The sequence below is a fragment of the Schistocerca piceifrons genome, chromosome 3 (genome assembly GCF_021461385.2).
Source record: "Schistocerca piceifrons isolate TAMUIC-IGC-003096 chromosome 3, iqSchPice1.1, whole genome shotgun sequence".
NCBI lineage: Eukaryota > Metazoa > Arthropoda > Insecta > Orthoptera > Acrididae > Schistocerca > Schistocerca piceifrons.
In genome coordinates this window covers 692,198,717-692,216,419 of record NC_060140.1, presented here as the reverse complement: position 1 = coordinate 692,216,419, position 17,703 = coordinate 692,198,717, and the positions used below count along the sequence as shown (strand labels likewise).

The window sequence follows — 17,703 nt, the reverse complement described above, 5'->3', positions numbered from 1 at the left end:
TTTAGGAAATCCACAGTATAAGGAATAAAACAAATTCATGAGATGGGAAGTAACGGATGTGTGGAGAATTTAACTTTTGGGATGAAAAGTAGTTAATGAAGATAACGGAAGATAGGTACTACGTTGAGACAGTAGAATATTTAGGGTGGCCACATCTAATCTGGGTGACAGATAAACCACAGTCAGAGTGCTGGTGCTTGTGAGCCGTCTACTAGATATCGATAGACCTCTCTGGGTTATCGATAAGTACGTGTAAACACAGATAACCGCTTAAAACAATGATCAAATAACATAAACTTGAACTCTCAATGGATATACGCATTGAAAAAACCGTCATAATGTAAATAAGAGAATGAGTTTAAATGCTTTAAGTAATAGAATAATGATCACGTCTTAACTTTCAAGACAAAAAGTGAATGTATGAAGATGAATATTTACAAAAGCTAGCAATAATGACAAACAATCCTGTTGGAAGAACATCCGCAACTGAACGTTATACTAGAGGTTGAAAAAACCGCTTCAGTTGCAAATTTCTTTTGTTATCACGATCGGTTTCTGACCGTCATAAGCCCATCCTCAGGTGTCGCAACTGTGCTGTGGCCCCCGATCGCCGCGGTGGACGTGTACTAGGCGTGGTGTGCTACCTATACCTATACCATAGCTACCACAGCGAATCTAGTACACGTCCACCGACGCGCTCGGGAGCCACAGCTCAGTTGCGACACCTGAGGATGGGCTTCTGACGGCCAGAAACCGATCGTGATAACAAAAGAAATTTACAACTGAAGCGGTATTTTCAACTTCTGGTAACAATAATAAGTAATTATAAAAGAATGGAGAATATATATTTGTATTATTGTTACACTGGAAGGGAATTGTGAATTTTGTATTATTCAAAGAAGAGTAATCAGGGCAGAAATATCTTTAAGGTTGTAATATTAAAGTATGTATTGTAAACTGTTTGAGGTCACAGCAGTCACACGTTGGAGAAAGGAATTAGAGAGCTACAGATGGAGAATGACATGAGAGATGTGGCATGAGTAACTGAGGCGTTATGCCCAAGTATCTGGTCAGACGTACTTCCAATTGCACAAGAAACCTGTACAGCAAGTTACCCAGTTGCAATGCATACCGTGACTTAGTCACTGACCGCCAGCAAACACAAGTTGCCACGAGGACAGTACACTCACCATCTACCTGCTTGCTCCTGAAAGAGCCCGTCATGCAAGCTGCAGCCGCAAGAGAATTTCTGGGAACTATCGCTGTCTCGCAGCAAGCAAGCGAATAGTTGGCACTCCGAGGTTTAGATACCACAAACAGGCGTGCTCCAGCAGCCCTGTTTACCTATGCAAAACGGTAATGTCATTTGGGGACTACATGTAGCTACTGTCAACGAACCTCTTGTTGCCCATGCGATACATGTACCATGTTTTATGTATAATGAACCTGAGACAATCGCAAAGTCCCCGAGGAGATGGTCACTTACTTTTAATTTCAATGCAGAACCTTGTGGATGGATTTGAATGTTCTGTCAAGTGAGAGGAGGTCACTGACCACTTCGCCGGAGAACACTTAATAGCATTACAGTGTTGGGCGAGTGAAAAGACAAAAAACGACGCAACTTACGTATCCTGAGACGCTGTCAAGGAAGCTAGAAACATTGTTACGACCTTCTTCCGACAGCTGTAGCCAAAACCAAAAGTGAACAGACATTATCATATCAAGTACTAGAGCTATTTTAAGATAGATTATGATCACCAGTATTGTGAACACTTGAACTAACGATTTCATATGTACGTACAACAAAAACAATACCAATGATGGCCAATACTTAACTACTTAGTTCATTTTGTAAAATGAATAAACTACACAACAGCTGCTTGATCTTCAGTCTTTCAGTTTGTACATATTTTTGTTAACTACTTAGATTATGATTTATTTTATTGATTTGCAAATACACCTAAATAAGAAGCCACTGTGAAAGCAGGCTGCACTTGGCTGTTGATGAGGGTACACACTGTAGGTCTATCAAACCGGCAGGGAACCAGCCCAGACAGTAAGGCCGGACAGCGCGTTAAAGAAGAGCCAACCATTACCCAAAGTCACGACGCAAATTACATCTTGAAGTTATCTGGGGACAACAGACATATTATTAGTGAGCAGTGTATGGTTGGGCGATGCATGCTATTTTTGGAAGAGTCCTGGAAAAACTGGTATTGTGAAAAGAGCTGCAGGCAGGAAAAATTTACCGTAAAACGTAGGCTGCTAAAAACCATTTTAGAAGGTGGCGTAGGAACATTGTGTTAGGGATCCTTTGAAGATTGTGAGACCGCTACACCAGTACAGGCTCTGCAAAAGCCCAAATGTTTATGGGAATATATAAAAGGCTACCATTGTTTAAAATACGTAATTTAGAAGTAGGAGTAAGGAAAACGACTGTGGTTACAGATGTCCACCCTTATTGGCCAGAGCACGAACGTAGAAAGAGGAAGAGCGTTCAAAGTGGTTCAAATAGCTCTGACCACTATGGGACTTAACTTCTCCGGTCATCAGTCCCCTAGAACTTAGAACTACTTAAATGTAACTAACCTAAGGACAGCACACACATCCATGCCCGAGGCAGGATTCGAACCTGCGACCGTAGCGATCGCGCGGTTCGAGACTGTAGCGCCTAGAACAGCTCGGCCATCCCGGCCGGCGAGGGAGAGCGTTTTGGAGCGCCAAGTATAATAAATATTGTAACCAGTTAACCACCTGAAATGAGAGTGAGGAAGGGAGACCAGCGTTTTTATATGACAACCTCCTACTAGTCGACACACACAAAATTTATCATTCAGCCAATCATATAACGTGACGCCAGAAATACTCAGAGGACACAATCGTCCTTGTCAGAAGCGCACTGCAGAAAGTTACTTCTTACTTCAGCGTCTCCATGAAACTTCGCTACTAGACAACTTCTACCGGCTCTTCGTGGGCGAGAGGCTTTCATCCCACTGAGCTGAGCTCAGACGCAAAAGGAACATAGTTGTTGGTACAGAGCCAATTTTTCAGACACTTCAGCCGCCACTTGCGCCACGACAGCGAGGTGAACTGCAGAGAAAATGGAATAACATTTAATGATGTTCAGTAACGGCTTTATTCTGAAGAGTGCTTTGCAGTTAGAGGTTCAACATGCTTTCACCTCCGGCAGCAGAAGCGCATGGATATTCTTCTGCAGTATTTTCTATCCCTATGCACCGAACTTCAGCGATCATAATATAATTTTCACGAATATGAATGTTTCATACAGATATGCGTTCATTTAAAACACATTAAAAACCTTTTTTCCGGATTTACCAAGGCATTAGCTTATGACATTCAATGATTGTTAAACCATTTCTTTCGGTTTTACATGTAATAAGCTGAGTTAATTAAGATCATTGTCTAATTTCGTAGTCAGATGAATTCCTTTATTGTTTATTTCAAGTATTCGGGGCCATATTACAAGGTGCAATTAAAGATTCAATTAAAGTACCCCAACACAATTTCAACGTACACATCGGCTGCTTTCATTGACTTTCAATACATATTAGTAAAGCTGGGTTCAATTTCTAAAAGAGAAACCAAATATGAAAACTTGAACCACGGGAAGAAAGCTGGTAATGTAAATACAATTAGAAAGATGTAAACGGAAAGGGACGAAGAATTCCAAGCAGATTTATGTAGCGCAAAAAGGGTCCGTTACGTTACATCAAGACTAACTTTTATTATTGAAAATTTATGTTATGACTAACAAAGGGCTTCCTGCCTCAACCAGTCGAATAGGCGTAGATCCAGTGGTCACAATCGATCTATAAGTCGATAGACTTCCACTACAGTATGGCCAGTTTACGTCCCCAACTTGTCCATTCCGACTATGTACTCCGTTTCTATTAACCTTTACGTCTCCCGTCCTTTCCTTGCGGAAGAGACATCTTGATCTGCATAAGCACACTATTGCAAAGGAACACACTTTAGTAGAAAATGGATGCTAAGCATTGAAGAAAGAGGTTTTCTTGTGGAAATTGTTGCTGTTTCAGTCCACCACATTGTATCATATGTGCTGCAATGCCACTATGTGATTACCAGATGAATGAAAACTCAGTTGTCTTCAGAATTAAAATTTAAGTGACTCAAACACCCATCTTGTGTGACTCAAACACCCAACGATTTCAACTTTCACATATTTGGATTTCTTAAGCACATGTAGAGATGGAAGCCTTTTAGTTTCCGAACAGATGAAGTTTGTGGGCCTTGTCAGAATTTGAATATGTCCCACACAAGTTATGTCGTTGCAGCATCCTTCTAGGTCTCCTTACAATGCCTCAGAAAAAAGTACATTCTTTTATGAAAAAGTCTCTGTCGTAACGCAGCAGCTATGTACGCTGTAAATTACTGGCGTACTTGAGAAAATTCTGTACGTGGTCTACTATAACTCTACGAAGAGTCTAGATAATATTACTGGTTCAGAAAATATTTGGAACCATCCGTTTTGGTTGCCACATCCTGTATGGGAAGTAAAAGAGAAACGTTTGACACTCTCCGTTGCGAAATAACTTCCTGACAATTTTCCAAGTGTGTAATCTGACGTTAGTGACTGTATAACGATACAGCCTCCTCCTTCTACTATATAATTTTGTTTTTTCAAAAACTGAAAGTTCCTTTTGTTGATCTGTACTACCTGAAAGATCTGTTGATCTTCACAGAACAAAACGAAGTAGCATCTAGTCTGTGCTTCTGCCTTTCTTACAAACTGTGAACTTCATATTAATGCAGAAGATACGTTTCTCAATTAATTTCTATTTTATATCCTGTAACTGTTAAGTGAAAAGGAAGTAGATGAGGTGTGATATATGACACTGCGAGAAGAATTTGACAGAGCACTGAGACACCTAAGTCGAACAAAGTCCCCTGGAGTAGACGATCTTCCCTCAGTAATACTGATATCCTTGTGACAACCATGACAAAACTACTCTGCCTGGTGTGCAAGAAATATGGGACATGGGAAATATCCTCAAACGTCGAGAAGAAGGTAATAATTTCAATTCCAAAGAAAGCAGTTTTTGGTAGGTGTGAATGTTTCCCAAATATCAGTTTAAGACGTTGTGGTTGCAAAATATCGACACGAATTATTCACAGCAAAATGGAAAAATTGGTGGAAATTGATCCTGGCGAAGATCAGTTTCGGTTCCAGAGGAATTTAGGAACTCTGAAGCAATGCTGATCCTATGGCTTATCGTAGAAGTTACGTTAAAGAAAGGGAGAGAAGGTCTATATACAATTTCAACAGACACCAGAAAGCTATTACAAGAGTTGAAAGGCATGGAGGGGAAGCAGTGGTTGAGAGCGGAGTGAGACGGGGTTGTAGGCTATCCCCGATTTTATTCAGTCTGTACATTAAGAAAATCAAAGAGAAATTTGGAGAAGGAATGAAAGTTCAGAGAGCGGAAATAAAAACTTTGAAGTTAACCGATAACATAGTAATTTTGTCAGAAAGGAATTTGGAAGAGTGTAGAAAGGAATGGACAATGTCTTGTAAGGAGGATGTAACGAACATCAACAAAAGCAAACAAGGGCAAGAGAAGATAATCGAATTAAACCAGACGGTGCTGAGAAAATTAGATTAAGAAATCAGACATTGAAAGTAGTATATGAGTTTTGCTTTCGTGACAATAAAATAACTAATGATGGCCATAGTAGAGAGGCTATATAATACAGACTGACAACGGGAAGAGAAACATATATTGAAGAAGAAAAACTCCTTAACATCTAGGATAAATTCAAGTGTTACGAAGTCTTTTCTTGAGTTATTTATCTGAAGTGTAGCCTTTTACATAACTGAAATGTGGACGATAATCAGTTCATGCACGAAGAGAACAGAAGTCTTTGAAAAGTGGTGCTACAGATGAATGCTGGAAATTAGATGGGGAGGGCACGTAACTAAGGAGGAAGTACTGAACGGAATTTGGAAGAAAAGAGATTTGTGGCATAATTTAACTAAAAGAAGGAATCGGCTAATAGGACATAGTCTGGAACATCAAGGAATCATCAATTTAGAATTGTAGGGAAGTTTGCGGGATACAAATCGTAGAGGAAGACCAAGAGACGCTTACAACAAGCAGTTTCAAATAGATGTCCTAAGATGAAGAGGCTTTCACAGGATACAATAGCTGTAGAGAGCTGCATGAAACCAGTCTTTGGACTGAAGAATACGGCCGAAGTAGTTGTCGAAGGATACAATAGCTGTAGAGAGCTGCATGAAACCAGTCTTTGGACTGAAGAATACGGCCGAAGTAGTTGTTGAAACGTGAGCAGAACTGTGGAAAGTCTGACGTGTTTGTTGTGTGTAGTTGTTGGAGTGAGGAGTCGTTACGGGGAGCGTGGCAGGAGAGTCTCCTGAATCTTCTAGATGTCAAATAGCCCAAGTAACCGAGATGCCAACACCGGGAAAATACCTCGTCTTAAATATGGTGGCAATGGAAGAGGAATAAAATGAGAATAATGGGTTAAAGGTGAAATGACTGGTGTATGACGTGAAGCAGGAAGAGATGCAAAGTAAGACGGAAATATTATCATGTGGTATCCGCATCGATAGCGACTTAGTTAAAATGGCCCTTAAAAATCAAGTATTGTAATTACACCTTCACTTTAAATTCATTTTTATCGATGAAAAATAAATCAGTCAAAAAGAATCTGTATTGAGATTCACCTTATGGGGAGAATCAAAAGCCTCTGCCAGCAGTATTGTTTTCTTAAAGTTGAGTATGATTGTTGTTGTTATTATTTATTCAATAGTTATCGTTTGCTCTTCATTGTTCGATTGTCATATCACAAAACAAAAGCACCTAGGTACACTATAGCGAGTTCCTAATGTTCGCACAAGTATCTTTAGCTAAAAATTTCGTGGGCCACGTTTGTTATGAAACGGTCGTGATTGTTTCTGAGTAGAATACTTTCGTATGGCCGTGTACATTTTCAACTGAACTACACTGAATAATAACCGCAACATTCGGAAGCATTTGGGAGACTATTTTACAGCACACGACGTTCTGTCCTTATGTCCTAGACTCGTTGTTGTAGAATATCCAGTCTTCCACTGCACAGACCAAACGCCATAAGGTTTCTGCTAGGTCTTCAATAGGTTTATCTATGAAGGTTACTCTGGATACGCACAGAATTAAGAAACATGCCTTTTTAAACACAGTGTTTAGAGCTGTGAATCGAACTAGTAAAGCGATCTGACTACATTTTCAACTGAAGTTCACTGAATAATAACCGCAATATTCGGAAGCATTTGGGAGACTATTTTACAGCACACGAAGTTTTGTCCTTATGTCCTAGACTCGTTGCTGTAGAGTATCCAGTCTTCCACTGCACAGACCAAACGTCATAAGGTTCCTCCTAGGTCTTCAATAGGTTTATCTATGAAGGTTACTCCGGATACGCACAGAATTAAGAAACATGCCTTTTTAAACACGGTGTTTAGAGATGTGAATCAAACTAGTAAAGCGATCTGACTACAAAGAGTTTGTAGAAAACCGTGTGAACAGTGAACATTTACTTTTCTGCCCTATGATTTACAAAGGGCATAGCAAAAGGAAACTGAATCTACATGGAGATTAGCAACTGCACCAAATATCTTACCAAGCATAAAGATGCGTAATGCAATGTGGCTTATAAGCCTGTGCAATGCACTGGACATGTGGACCGAATCCGTTATAACAGCTGACTGACACAGGGCGTCAAATAAGCACATAGTCTGTAGAATAAAGCTCTGTGTCTCTACCACTTGCGTCACCTCTACATGTGCGTTTTCTACTGAGAAGCGAGACAAAGAACTTCCAAATGTAATGTTCGTATTGCTTACCACTCCTGTTGATATTAACTACAGTAAAGTTTTACTAATTTCTGAAGACAAATAGTAGTTTCACATCAAGGTATTGTATTCCAACTGCCGAGTGGAAGTCAGCATAACGCGTCTAAAACAGGAAAATGAGTAGCAGGGAAGTCTAATTTCGAAGAATATTTGAGTGAAATCGACTCTCAGAAAGTAATTCAGTGACTTAGTATATGTAATATAAGTGGCACATACAGTTCAGCTACATAAGAAAATCATAAGAAGTATAATGCCTATAAGACACAAAGTATTGGCAAATGCTCATTGATATGGGGTGTGACAGACTGTACTACCTATGTATCGCTTGTACCTGTTTACCCGCATGAAGCAGGGACGGCGGGGTTAATCGGATTTGGCAAGGTCAGTTTAAGGGGTGGCCGGATGCCCTTCCTGCCGCTACCCCGTATCCCCTGGGACAGAATTAGTGTACTTCAACTGTCTGCGACTAGTATAATCCATGGAAAAGTGTGAACGTGTTCAGATGTCTGCGAGCCGTGTAACCGAGACGGGACGTGGGGACCAGCCCAGTACTCACCTAGTGGGATGTGGAAAACCGCCTAAAAACCACATCCAGGCTGGCTGGCACACCGGCTGTCGTCGTTAATCCGCCGGGCGGATTCGACCCGGGGCCAGCACGCCTACCCGGGTCCAGGAAGCAGCGCATTTAGCGCTCTCGGCGGCCCTGGCGGTTCCAAAACAGACCGTGCTACCATTCAGTCGAATTAATAACACACAGGTCCTGTACCAATCCTCAAAAAGAGAAAGAGCTACCACATATCGATTCCACCCCTTTGGCATCGTAGCAAGGGAATTTGAAGTTTCTGTCTGACGCCAATAGTGGTGGAGCGGGATCTAGCGGACCCAATGGCGAATCCCCACTGAGCCACGCCTCCAGCAGCTCTGGACTACGAGCACCCTCAGCCGCCGTGATACAGAATGGCCGGCGGCAACCGCTCATCCCACTCGCATTTTTTTCGAAGCCTCGTTGCTGCAACACCATCATTCGTGCTTAGTAGTACAAAGTAGCACACAACAGATATGAACACTGAATCACCACACATGACACATGCTTCCTACCCATGAAATTTACAATAACTTTGTCTTTGCAGTGCGAATCAATAGTTACACGGGGACCGCTTGTTTTCCGTAAACGAACAGCTAGTTCGTACTGCAAGCATGTTCCTGTTCCACACACATAACCATCTCACGATACAGCAAAACAGCAATCAGTGGCATCAGACTCCGAAACATGACTGACACTCAGCACAGCGGAAAACAGAGTGCCTCCTTAAAACTTATGCTCCAGCATTCTCAGCTTGGCGGGTTGTCAGCTGATTGGCTGGCTCAGCTGAGACTCTATGAGTATTTCCTGAATAGCTCACACACTGGCCCAAATATTACCTAGCTGTTCAGAATCGACACTATGTATAGAACTGCATCTCTGCAATAAGCCTGCAGTAGCTAGTAACGAAATAACTGAGTTGTAAAAATAAAAAAATAAACACTGAAAACTGCAGTGTAACAGCCAACATTCAACGCACATCGGCGTTCGGGTACGCACCGTGAGCATGGTGGCGGCATCGTACCGCCTCTCGCTCTCTGGGTAGTCCCTGTCCCTGAGGATGAGCCCCACGCCGTACCAGAAGGCGAGCCCGTAACTGCCGAAGGCGCAGAACCACTGGAAGCCGTTGCCGAGCCCGTTGATCAGGTTTCGCCTCACACTAAGTTTCATCCCTGCCATCAGTTTCTTGTTGTACCTGCCGAAAAGACATGAAACTTGATTTTGCTTAGATTTACATTTTCAGTTGAAAGTCACGTTGGTTTCGTCGTTCTGTGTGTGCAACTCGGACAGTATATGTGAAGGGTAGGAGGAACATTAAGCCACTCTACAGTCGACGCTAACGTTGCCTCCTTTCTTTTCATACATTGCTCTGTTTGTGACTTCCTGGAAGAAACGGCAGAGTGTTCGAAGAATGTGCAATAAAGACTACCATCAAGCTATTATTAAAATCGTAGCAAATTGTATTGGAGGGAAGGAGGGCTTTGGCGAGACAGTGAAAACTTTGCACCACAGAACCGAATTTTGAGTTGGCGTCTTGGTGATTGCTCAAATTAAATCAGCTAATATCACGTATGCTGCCCACCCTCAAATCGCCATCCACGCTGCGGCTAGAACCAAGTTCTAACGACATACAAATCACCTTAAATGCCCGAAATATTCCAAGGTTACAGAAACGCTCTCTCTTAAAGACGACAGCTATCTAATTCTTTGGCTTACAATCGTGTTTTAGAAAGCTGAAATAAATTATATTCTTAAAGAGTTGTTTCTTAGATGGGTGACCATGCGGTCTGCCGAGCGCCGTTGGCAAGCGGAGTGCAGTCAGCCCTTGTGAGGCAAACTGAGGAGCTACTTGATTGAGAAGTAGCGGTTCCGGTCTCGGAAACTGACATATGGCTAGGAGAGCAGTGTGTTGACCATATGCTCATCCATCTCCGCATCCAGTGCTGCTTATGGGCTGAGGATGGCACGGCGGCCGGTCGGTAGCGTTGGGCCTTCATAGCCTGTTCGGGAGGAGTTTTTTTAAAGAGTTGTTTCTTTGAATAGTTATCGAACGTCATCTACATACATAACCACAAGCCACTCTGCAGAGCAAGGCACAGGGCACATCATATGAATATTCTCGATATTTTACTGTTCCATGAGTACGTAGAGCCAGGAAGAAATGACTGTCTGAATGACTCTCTACACACCCTTGTACGTTTTTTCTTATTCTCACAATCCCTAAGTGGCTAAGGCAAAACCCGGGATGTTTCCTCAATCAGGACCACGGCTGACCACCTGTTTTATCCTCCTAAACCACATATTTTGACCTCGTAAAGCATGTCATGTATTTTCGGTCTTGTATATTTTGAGCTACCGATTTGTAAAATTGTACCTTGATAATTCCTATATCACAATGACATGATCCTTGGTTGAATAAACATGACAAGGATAGTGATAATGTTTAAATTAGGCTGGCTATTTTCAGTCATTTATTAACTAGTGGAAAAATGCTCCTATCAGAGCACAAAAAATTTTAATATGTTCCTGCTTATTTAAAAGGCTTTGGAAAGTGGAGTACCAGCTGCCTAATGCTATCTTCCTCAGTACCTTTAAAAATTTTCCCAAAGAAATTTGCATGCGAACATATTCGTGCTTTGTTTCACATGTAACTCATCTCAAACTACCACAAACCTCTAACTGTAACTCACTCAGACCCATTAGTCCATCGCTGTAAGTCGCTCATACCCATCCACTTCCAGCTGCCCTTTCTCACTCACTCATTCAGCGTATTGCCTTTATCTCTTTATGGCTCCCTGTAATTATCTGCCGAGCGGTCTATGGCGCTGCAGTCATGGACTGTGCGGCTGGTCCCGGCGGAGGTTCGAGTCCTCCCTCGGGCATGGGTGTGTGTGTTTGTTCTTAGGATAATTTAGGTTAAGTAGTGTGTAAGCTTAGGGACTGATGACCTTAGCAGTTAAGTCCCATAAGATTTCGCACACATTTTTTTTTGTAATTATCCAGCCACAGTCCCCTTCGTTCCGTCCTACTACTACAGTCTCCTCTCACTGTCACTCCGTTTTGCTCTCTGTTACTGTTAACATCTTATTCCTTCCTCCCTACTGCTGCTGCCTCTTCTCATTGTCCCTATCTCTCTCTTCCTCTTTCTCACTATCATATACTGTGTCTCTCATTATCACTACCTGTCACCCATTTACACTTTCCCTTTCTCTTCATTCCTCGCCTTCTGGCACTGTCTCCTTGACTCTGTTTCCTAACGTTGTTCTGTTACTGTCAACTATGTTCCACTACCACTGTGTCCCTCTCTTTCTCTGACACTGCCATTGTCCCCTTCTTCTCTCAACCACTGTCTATTGTCTTCCATATTTATTACTTTCCCGTCTCTTTGCCATTGCCACTGTCTCCTTCTCTCCCAGCACAAAAAAAGGCATAAAAAACGAGAATATGATCACTGTCTCCCTCTCCCTAGGCATACAAAACGGGAATATGACCGCATGACAAAATTTTTGAGAAAGTTTTAAAGGTACTGAGGAACGTGGAATGAGGTAACTGGTACCCCACTTTTCAATCATAGTCTTTTACATTTACTGGTAAATATTCCGCATTTTTTGTTTTACGATAGGAGTGTTTTTTCGCTGGTTCCCTTCTTTTCCCTGCTGCACCAGAGAATGAAACTCATATGAAAAGAAACGTGTTGGTCAGTAAAATGTATGTACTTTACTTATGTGAAACTGAAATAATTCAAAACTAAATTTATACCTCAGACCGGATTCTACGTGCAAAAAAATTCTGCATGTGCTTCAGTACTACAACATGATGACAACGAAGACACTTTACAGCATATTTCTTCGCGCTATGTCACTTTATAAACTACGTTTCCGCCTCACTCCGGATTCTATATGCGTACAAGAAGGATAACTTTGATCCTCTGTATCTCGGAAACGAATTAAAAGATGAAGACACTTTTCAAGGTTGTTCGAGATCGGGATCTTGGGAACACGTCGTAAAAATTAGTCATTTGCTGTGTCTTGGAATAGTCGGCTTGGTTTTGGTCCGCTGCTGACGGTGAAATTAGAGTAAAAATTATTTTTCCAGAGCTTTACGAGGAACCGTCCATGAACTAATGGTGTCACCATAAGTCTGATCACATTAAGTTTTAAAAAATTCTCCATTTGTCTAAGCAGGAGGATGTGTGTAATGTTCATACTTTGACACTGTACTGTAGGATATTGACAATAAGACGATCCTTCTGTTGAGTACATAAATGGTCCCTAGCACAGAAGCTATCCAAAGCACTTGACCCTATCTTGCTACCACCAATAGAACCCGTGGTATGAGCACCGGAAAATCCCGTTTTTACGTCTGGCGTTTTGAAACATATTATATACCCATGGTGTCTCACGCAAGTCCCCGATATACTTGGAATGTACTTCTTCAGGGTGCGGACGGGCTTTAACCACATTTCACAACTGTTCATGTTTCGTTCCTTAAGTAACTTGTTATGGGCTATCGGATTTACCATAATGTAAATATTTTCCTAGATTAATTGATTTTCGTTCGTTCCTGTCGTTAACTCCCCTCTCATTGATGGCACTGTGGGAAAGATCAGTTCTTTTTGTAACTAGGATATCTAAAGTATTTCTTTCGGGTATGGGTTGTCGGACCATTAGTTCATGACGCTTGTCACACCAAATTTCAAAATCACTTCGCAAATCAATGACATAATCGAATGTGCATTTTCACAATATTTAACGAGTTGCAACTTTCAATCGTCACGGCGATATTGAATATGCAGCAGGGGAATAACGGGTAGCATACGCCCATTTACTGTCACTGATCCATGAGTGCTGCCTGGGCAGGCAGTGTGTGCCTTACCTCTTGTCCTCCTTGTCCTGTCCGCCGAAGGCGATGACGGTGCGGATGGCGCTGAGCACCTCTTCTGCGATGGCTCCAGCCTTTCCGTAAGCGAGGAGCTCCTTCTGGACGAGACGCGACGACAGCACCTCTGTGGTGACGATGGAGGCGACGGTCAGGGGGAAGCAGACGAGGCACACCAGGGCCAGCTCCCAGCCACGAGCCAGGGCCATCAGCACGTCGCCGATCACGTTCACCAGGTACATCACGAACATGGCCACCTTCTCCCCGATGCCGTCCTCCAGTTTAGTCAGGTCCCTGCCGGCATCGTTGGGTTCGTAGTCATAGTGCTTACAAAACATTACGTAAATGGGCTGAAATGTGTCAATATATACCGATAAGCCTAAACGTGCCTAATTGCGTGTTTCTCCAACTTCGGAGCTCAACACACCAGCGATTCAGCGGCGATTAGACAAATCCTTGTCAGTTTTTCGGAAGTATGTGGCGTCAGATGTCTAAGAACAGGAGGAAAATGGTTTGCGGGCTCAGAACAGGCGCCCGGTAGCATTTCAGTTGTGTTCAGTCAGAGACTTTGATGGCAACGACGTCATCCTGAATTCACTATCACCGTCCTAAAATCTCTGTAGCAGGTGTCTGAACTTCGGACAAGGACAGTTAGATTGCTGGAAGATGCCATCACCATCCCGGAACACATCAACTATCAGAGGATGGAAGTGATGCGCAATAACGTTCAAGCAATCGTCAGCTGTTACGGTGCCTTCGAACACTGTCACAGGTCCCATGGAAGCCCATGTGAACGCCCCACCCCGCTCCCCATGTAATACTGCACCCATTAGCCATCACGTGTCGCGCAGAGTTTGTTTTGAGCTATCGTTTGCCCGAACAATGGCGTACCAGGGCACGACAGTCGATGTGGTGTATCAAGAAACATGATTCATTAGATCAGGTGACAAGTTTCCAATGATCCCATCTATGACAATGTCTTCGGGCCAACGTGGGAACACGTTAGGGTTGTCTCCTGCAGATGTCGTTGTTAGCTGGGCCATCTCCTGGATGGTTAAGCTGCCTGTGAGACAAGGTGTCCTTCCTCTGTGCACATAGACCCCATTTGTTGCGGTTTGTCTCGCATGTGTATTTCTACAGCGCAGTTGAGTGTAATGGGTGTGTGTATAGTCTAGTGCTATGTTTATGTTGTGTGAAGATGAGAAGGGAGCAAGTGAAACCCAGTGCCAGCACATAGCCTACTCCTCGCGAACAGCACGAAGTGAGCAGCTGAGACCAACGTACCCACGGCGACGTAGTAGGGTAATATTTGTGAATGTAAAATAGTAATGAGTGTTCACACTACTCTTCTTCCTGCTGCATATCAGAAAAATAAATGACTAAAGATAACCAATGTTGCTTCCACCAGAGATCATCTCTTGAGTCCTCACGTGCATCAGCACGAATAAAAGTTAAATAACACTGTTCATAGGGCTTCCATATTTTTGCTTGCATTTTAAAATATTGGTTATGCATTGTCGAGGGTCCAACCAACGCATCCGTCGCATTAACGCAAAATGAAATCAGTTACAAGTTTACTAAATTTGCAGTATTTATGTTCACTGTCCACACCAATTTAATCTTTTTTGCAAATGAGTTTATTGCAGAAAAAACAAACGATATATCTTTCCACACTTTCCACAACACATTTATATTAATATAATATTTGTCGCTGCAAGAATCTAAATAATTTGACCAGCATTATGGACTCGCTTAACCTTTAGAAAATTTACAAAAATTGTTTAATGTGCTTCAGCAACTTGGGAGTTAATGTTCCGTGGCCGCAAACTAACGATATTTTAACTGCAGATCACAATTAAATTTAAATGCAGAGCAGTTCACAGAAATTTAGACTAATTCGCCTAATGCAAATATATTCAGGGTCCTCAGGCTGAAAAATGTTTCAAAGCCTTTCCAGTCGGCACATACAAAACATTTAGAAGTCGTAACAAACGAGGTCACGTAGTGCGAATGTTTCTACGTTTACACAAGATAAAAATGTTTCCGAGTTCCTCACGATCATCACACACGAAAGTTTTACAAGTCCACTGCCATATACTTAAAAAATATTTCTGGTGCACACACGAGGCGACGTCCAGCCATACACACTTTCTATTTGGTCCCGATCTTCACTCCAACTGCCTGCTGAAGTGCAAGTCCCCATGTGAAAATGGCCGCCGTTACTTATATCCCCGGACTGACACGAGTCAAGCTCATGTATCCCTGTCTTCCGAAAGCATACATAAACTACAAACCTAATAACGTAGATACAATTTATACATAAATATGGACACGAATTTCATCAGATTTTCAGGGCCGACCGTAGTCTTCGTGTAGCTTTAATGGTTTTCTCACAAATAGTGTTTCTGTTTGTACGGAAGCTATTTGAGTCTTTATATCACCAGTAAATCTTAAACAATTAAACCAATTACAGTCATACATCTCTAACTATCTCTACTTACTAATGTTGCTGCTACTTTCACTACTTCAAGTTCTGTTTACTAGAAAATTCACTTTTTCATCTACAGAGTATACATACTAATCACTAATCTGAAGTACACAATCTTCACAGAAATTCGTTAGAACAGTTCGATAAAGCACTCATGAGACCTATCCTTTTTATATGAATCACTGAAGGTGTTTGTGAGTTTATAATTTCTAAAGATCAGTTTATATTCAAAGTAGTGGCTAGAATGTATATTCTGAGCATGAAAAAGTGAATTTTCTAGTAAATAAAACTCGAAGTAGTGGAAGTAGCAGCAACATTAGTACGTAGAGCCAGATATAGGTGTATGACTGTAATACTCAATAACTCGTTAACTATACCTCGTAGCAAAGGGGCGTCTTCACTCATGAACTAGCCTAATTTTTGTCTTTAAAGCCATTTGACTGATGACTGTGTTTCCGTTCAGTATTTATTTAGAGTTTTCCTTTCTTCATATTTTCTTTATTCATTTAGTTCAGTCATTGGGGCTAAACTCCCCAGGTTCATTCAGATCGTCGAGATTTTCTTACCATGTGATCTGTGTCTATAGCTAGCTGAGCAAGAGCCAAATTTCTCATACTTTGAGCATCGCCAATCATCACGGGTGACAGGTGCCACCATCTACTGACAAAGCAGCAGAGCTCGTCTGGCTTGGTATCCCCCCCCCCCTCTCCCCTTGTTGTGAAAACACGTTCTCTTATCTGTCGCTGGCTGAGCTGCTAGCTTTACAACAGATAACGCGTGTACTGTCTTATCAGTTATTTAATTTTTCTGTAGGCATTTCCGGGATGTAGTGCCATACGATGGTCAGGTTACCATCGACAATGTTACATGCCCTCGCTTCATAAGACACTGACGACAGCTTTGTGTTTTAATTCAACACTTTGGCGCAAGGACTGGTTATTAGGAACCTTACGCAATAAAACCTGCTCCCCTTGCTAGCCAACTACTGGTGATGAAAATTACATTCACAACCCAAAAATTAAAAAATGTAAACAAATATCTTCTTGAGGATTCCGAAATTCGTGATCCAGTGTCGCTGTTGCAGATGAGACTGCTAATATAATATGGCCGGGGGAGCTGTGGTGCTCGCATGGTGAGTGAAATGAGACATGAACCAAGTAAACGAACGATGTTTTGTACCTGGAAACATGTGCCAGTGTGCGTGGAAAATGAAAGTTGATGGTGACAGGGCTTGTTATGACGATGACAGCCAATTTCTTCCTTCAAGACAAAAAGGAATTAAAGAGATTAGCTGCCAGCGGTAATTCATTAATATCAATGGGGAAAGCTGAAAAGTTATGCGGGACTAGGATTCAAATCCAGGTCTCTTGTTTACTAGATAGATGTGCTGATAGTACGCCCTTTGCACATTGGTGACAACCTAGCATGCTTCCTTTCAGATCCAAATTCTCAAGACACAGAGGAATTAGACGTTGGCTACGAGTTGGTATTGCTTTAAAGCAATGAGGAAAGTCGAAAATTTGTACTGAGCCAGGATTCGAACCCAGGTCTTATGCTAACTAGGGCGATGCGCTGACCACTGTGCCATCTGGACATTGTGGTCATCGCAGTCGCACGGACTACCCTAGAACGACTCCCGTCAGCCCCAAATTCTCAACTTAAAAATGGTTCACATGGCTCTGAGCACTATGGGACTTAAGATCTGAGGTCATCAGTGCCCTAGAACTTAGAACTACTTAAACCTAACTAACCTAAGGACATCACACACATCCATGCCCGAGGCAGGATTCCAACCCGCAACCGTAGCGGTCGCGCGGTTGCAGACTGAAGCGCCTAGAACCGCTCGGACACATCGGCCGG

At 42.2% G+C, this 17,703-nt stretch overlaps 1 protein-coding gene across 1 annotated transcript in view; it reads right to left on the bottom strand.

Moving 5' to 3' along the window:
• The window catches only part of LOC124788970 (ATP-dependent translocase ABCB1-like), a 329,202-nt gene that overhangs the window by 193,202 nt on the left and 118,297 nt on the right, over nt 1-17,703 (bottom strand). The window contains exons 7-8 of the mRNA XM_047256259.1: nt 13,353-13,649; nt 9,477-9,672 (exon numbers count right to left, since the gene is read on the bottom strand). Of these exons, the coding sequence (XP_047112215.1) occupies nt 9,477-9,672; nt 13,353-13,649 (493 nt within the window). The remainder of the gene's footprint in view (nt 1-9,476; nt 9,673-13,352; nt 13,650-17,703) is intronic.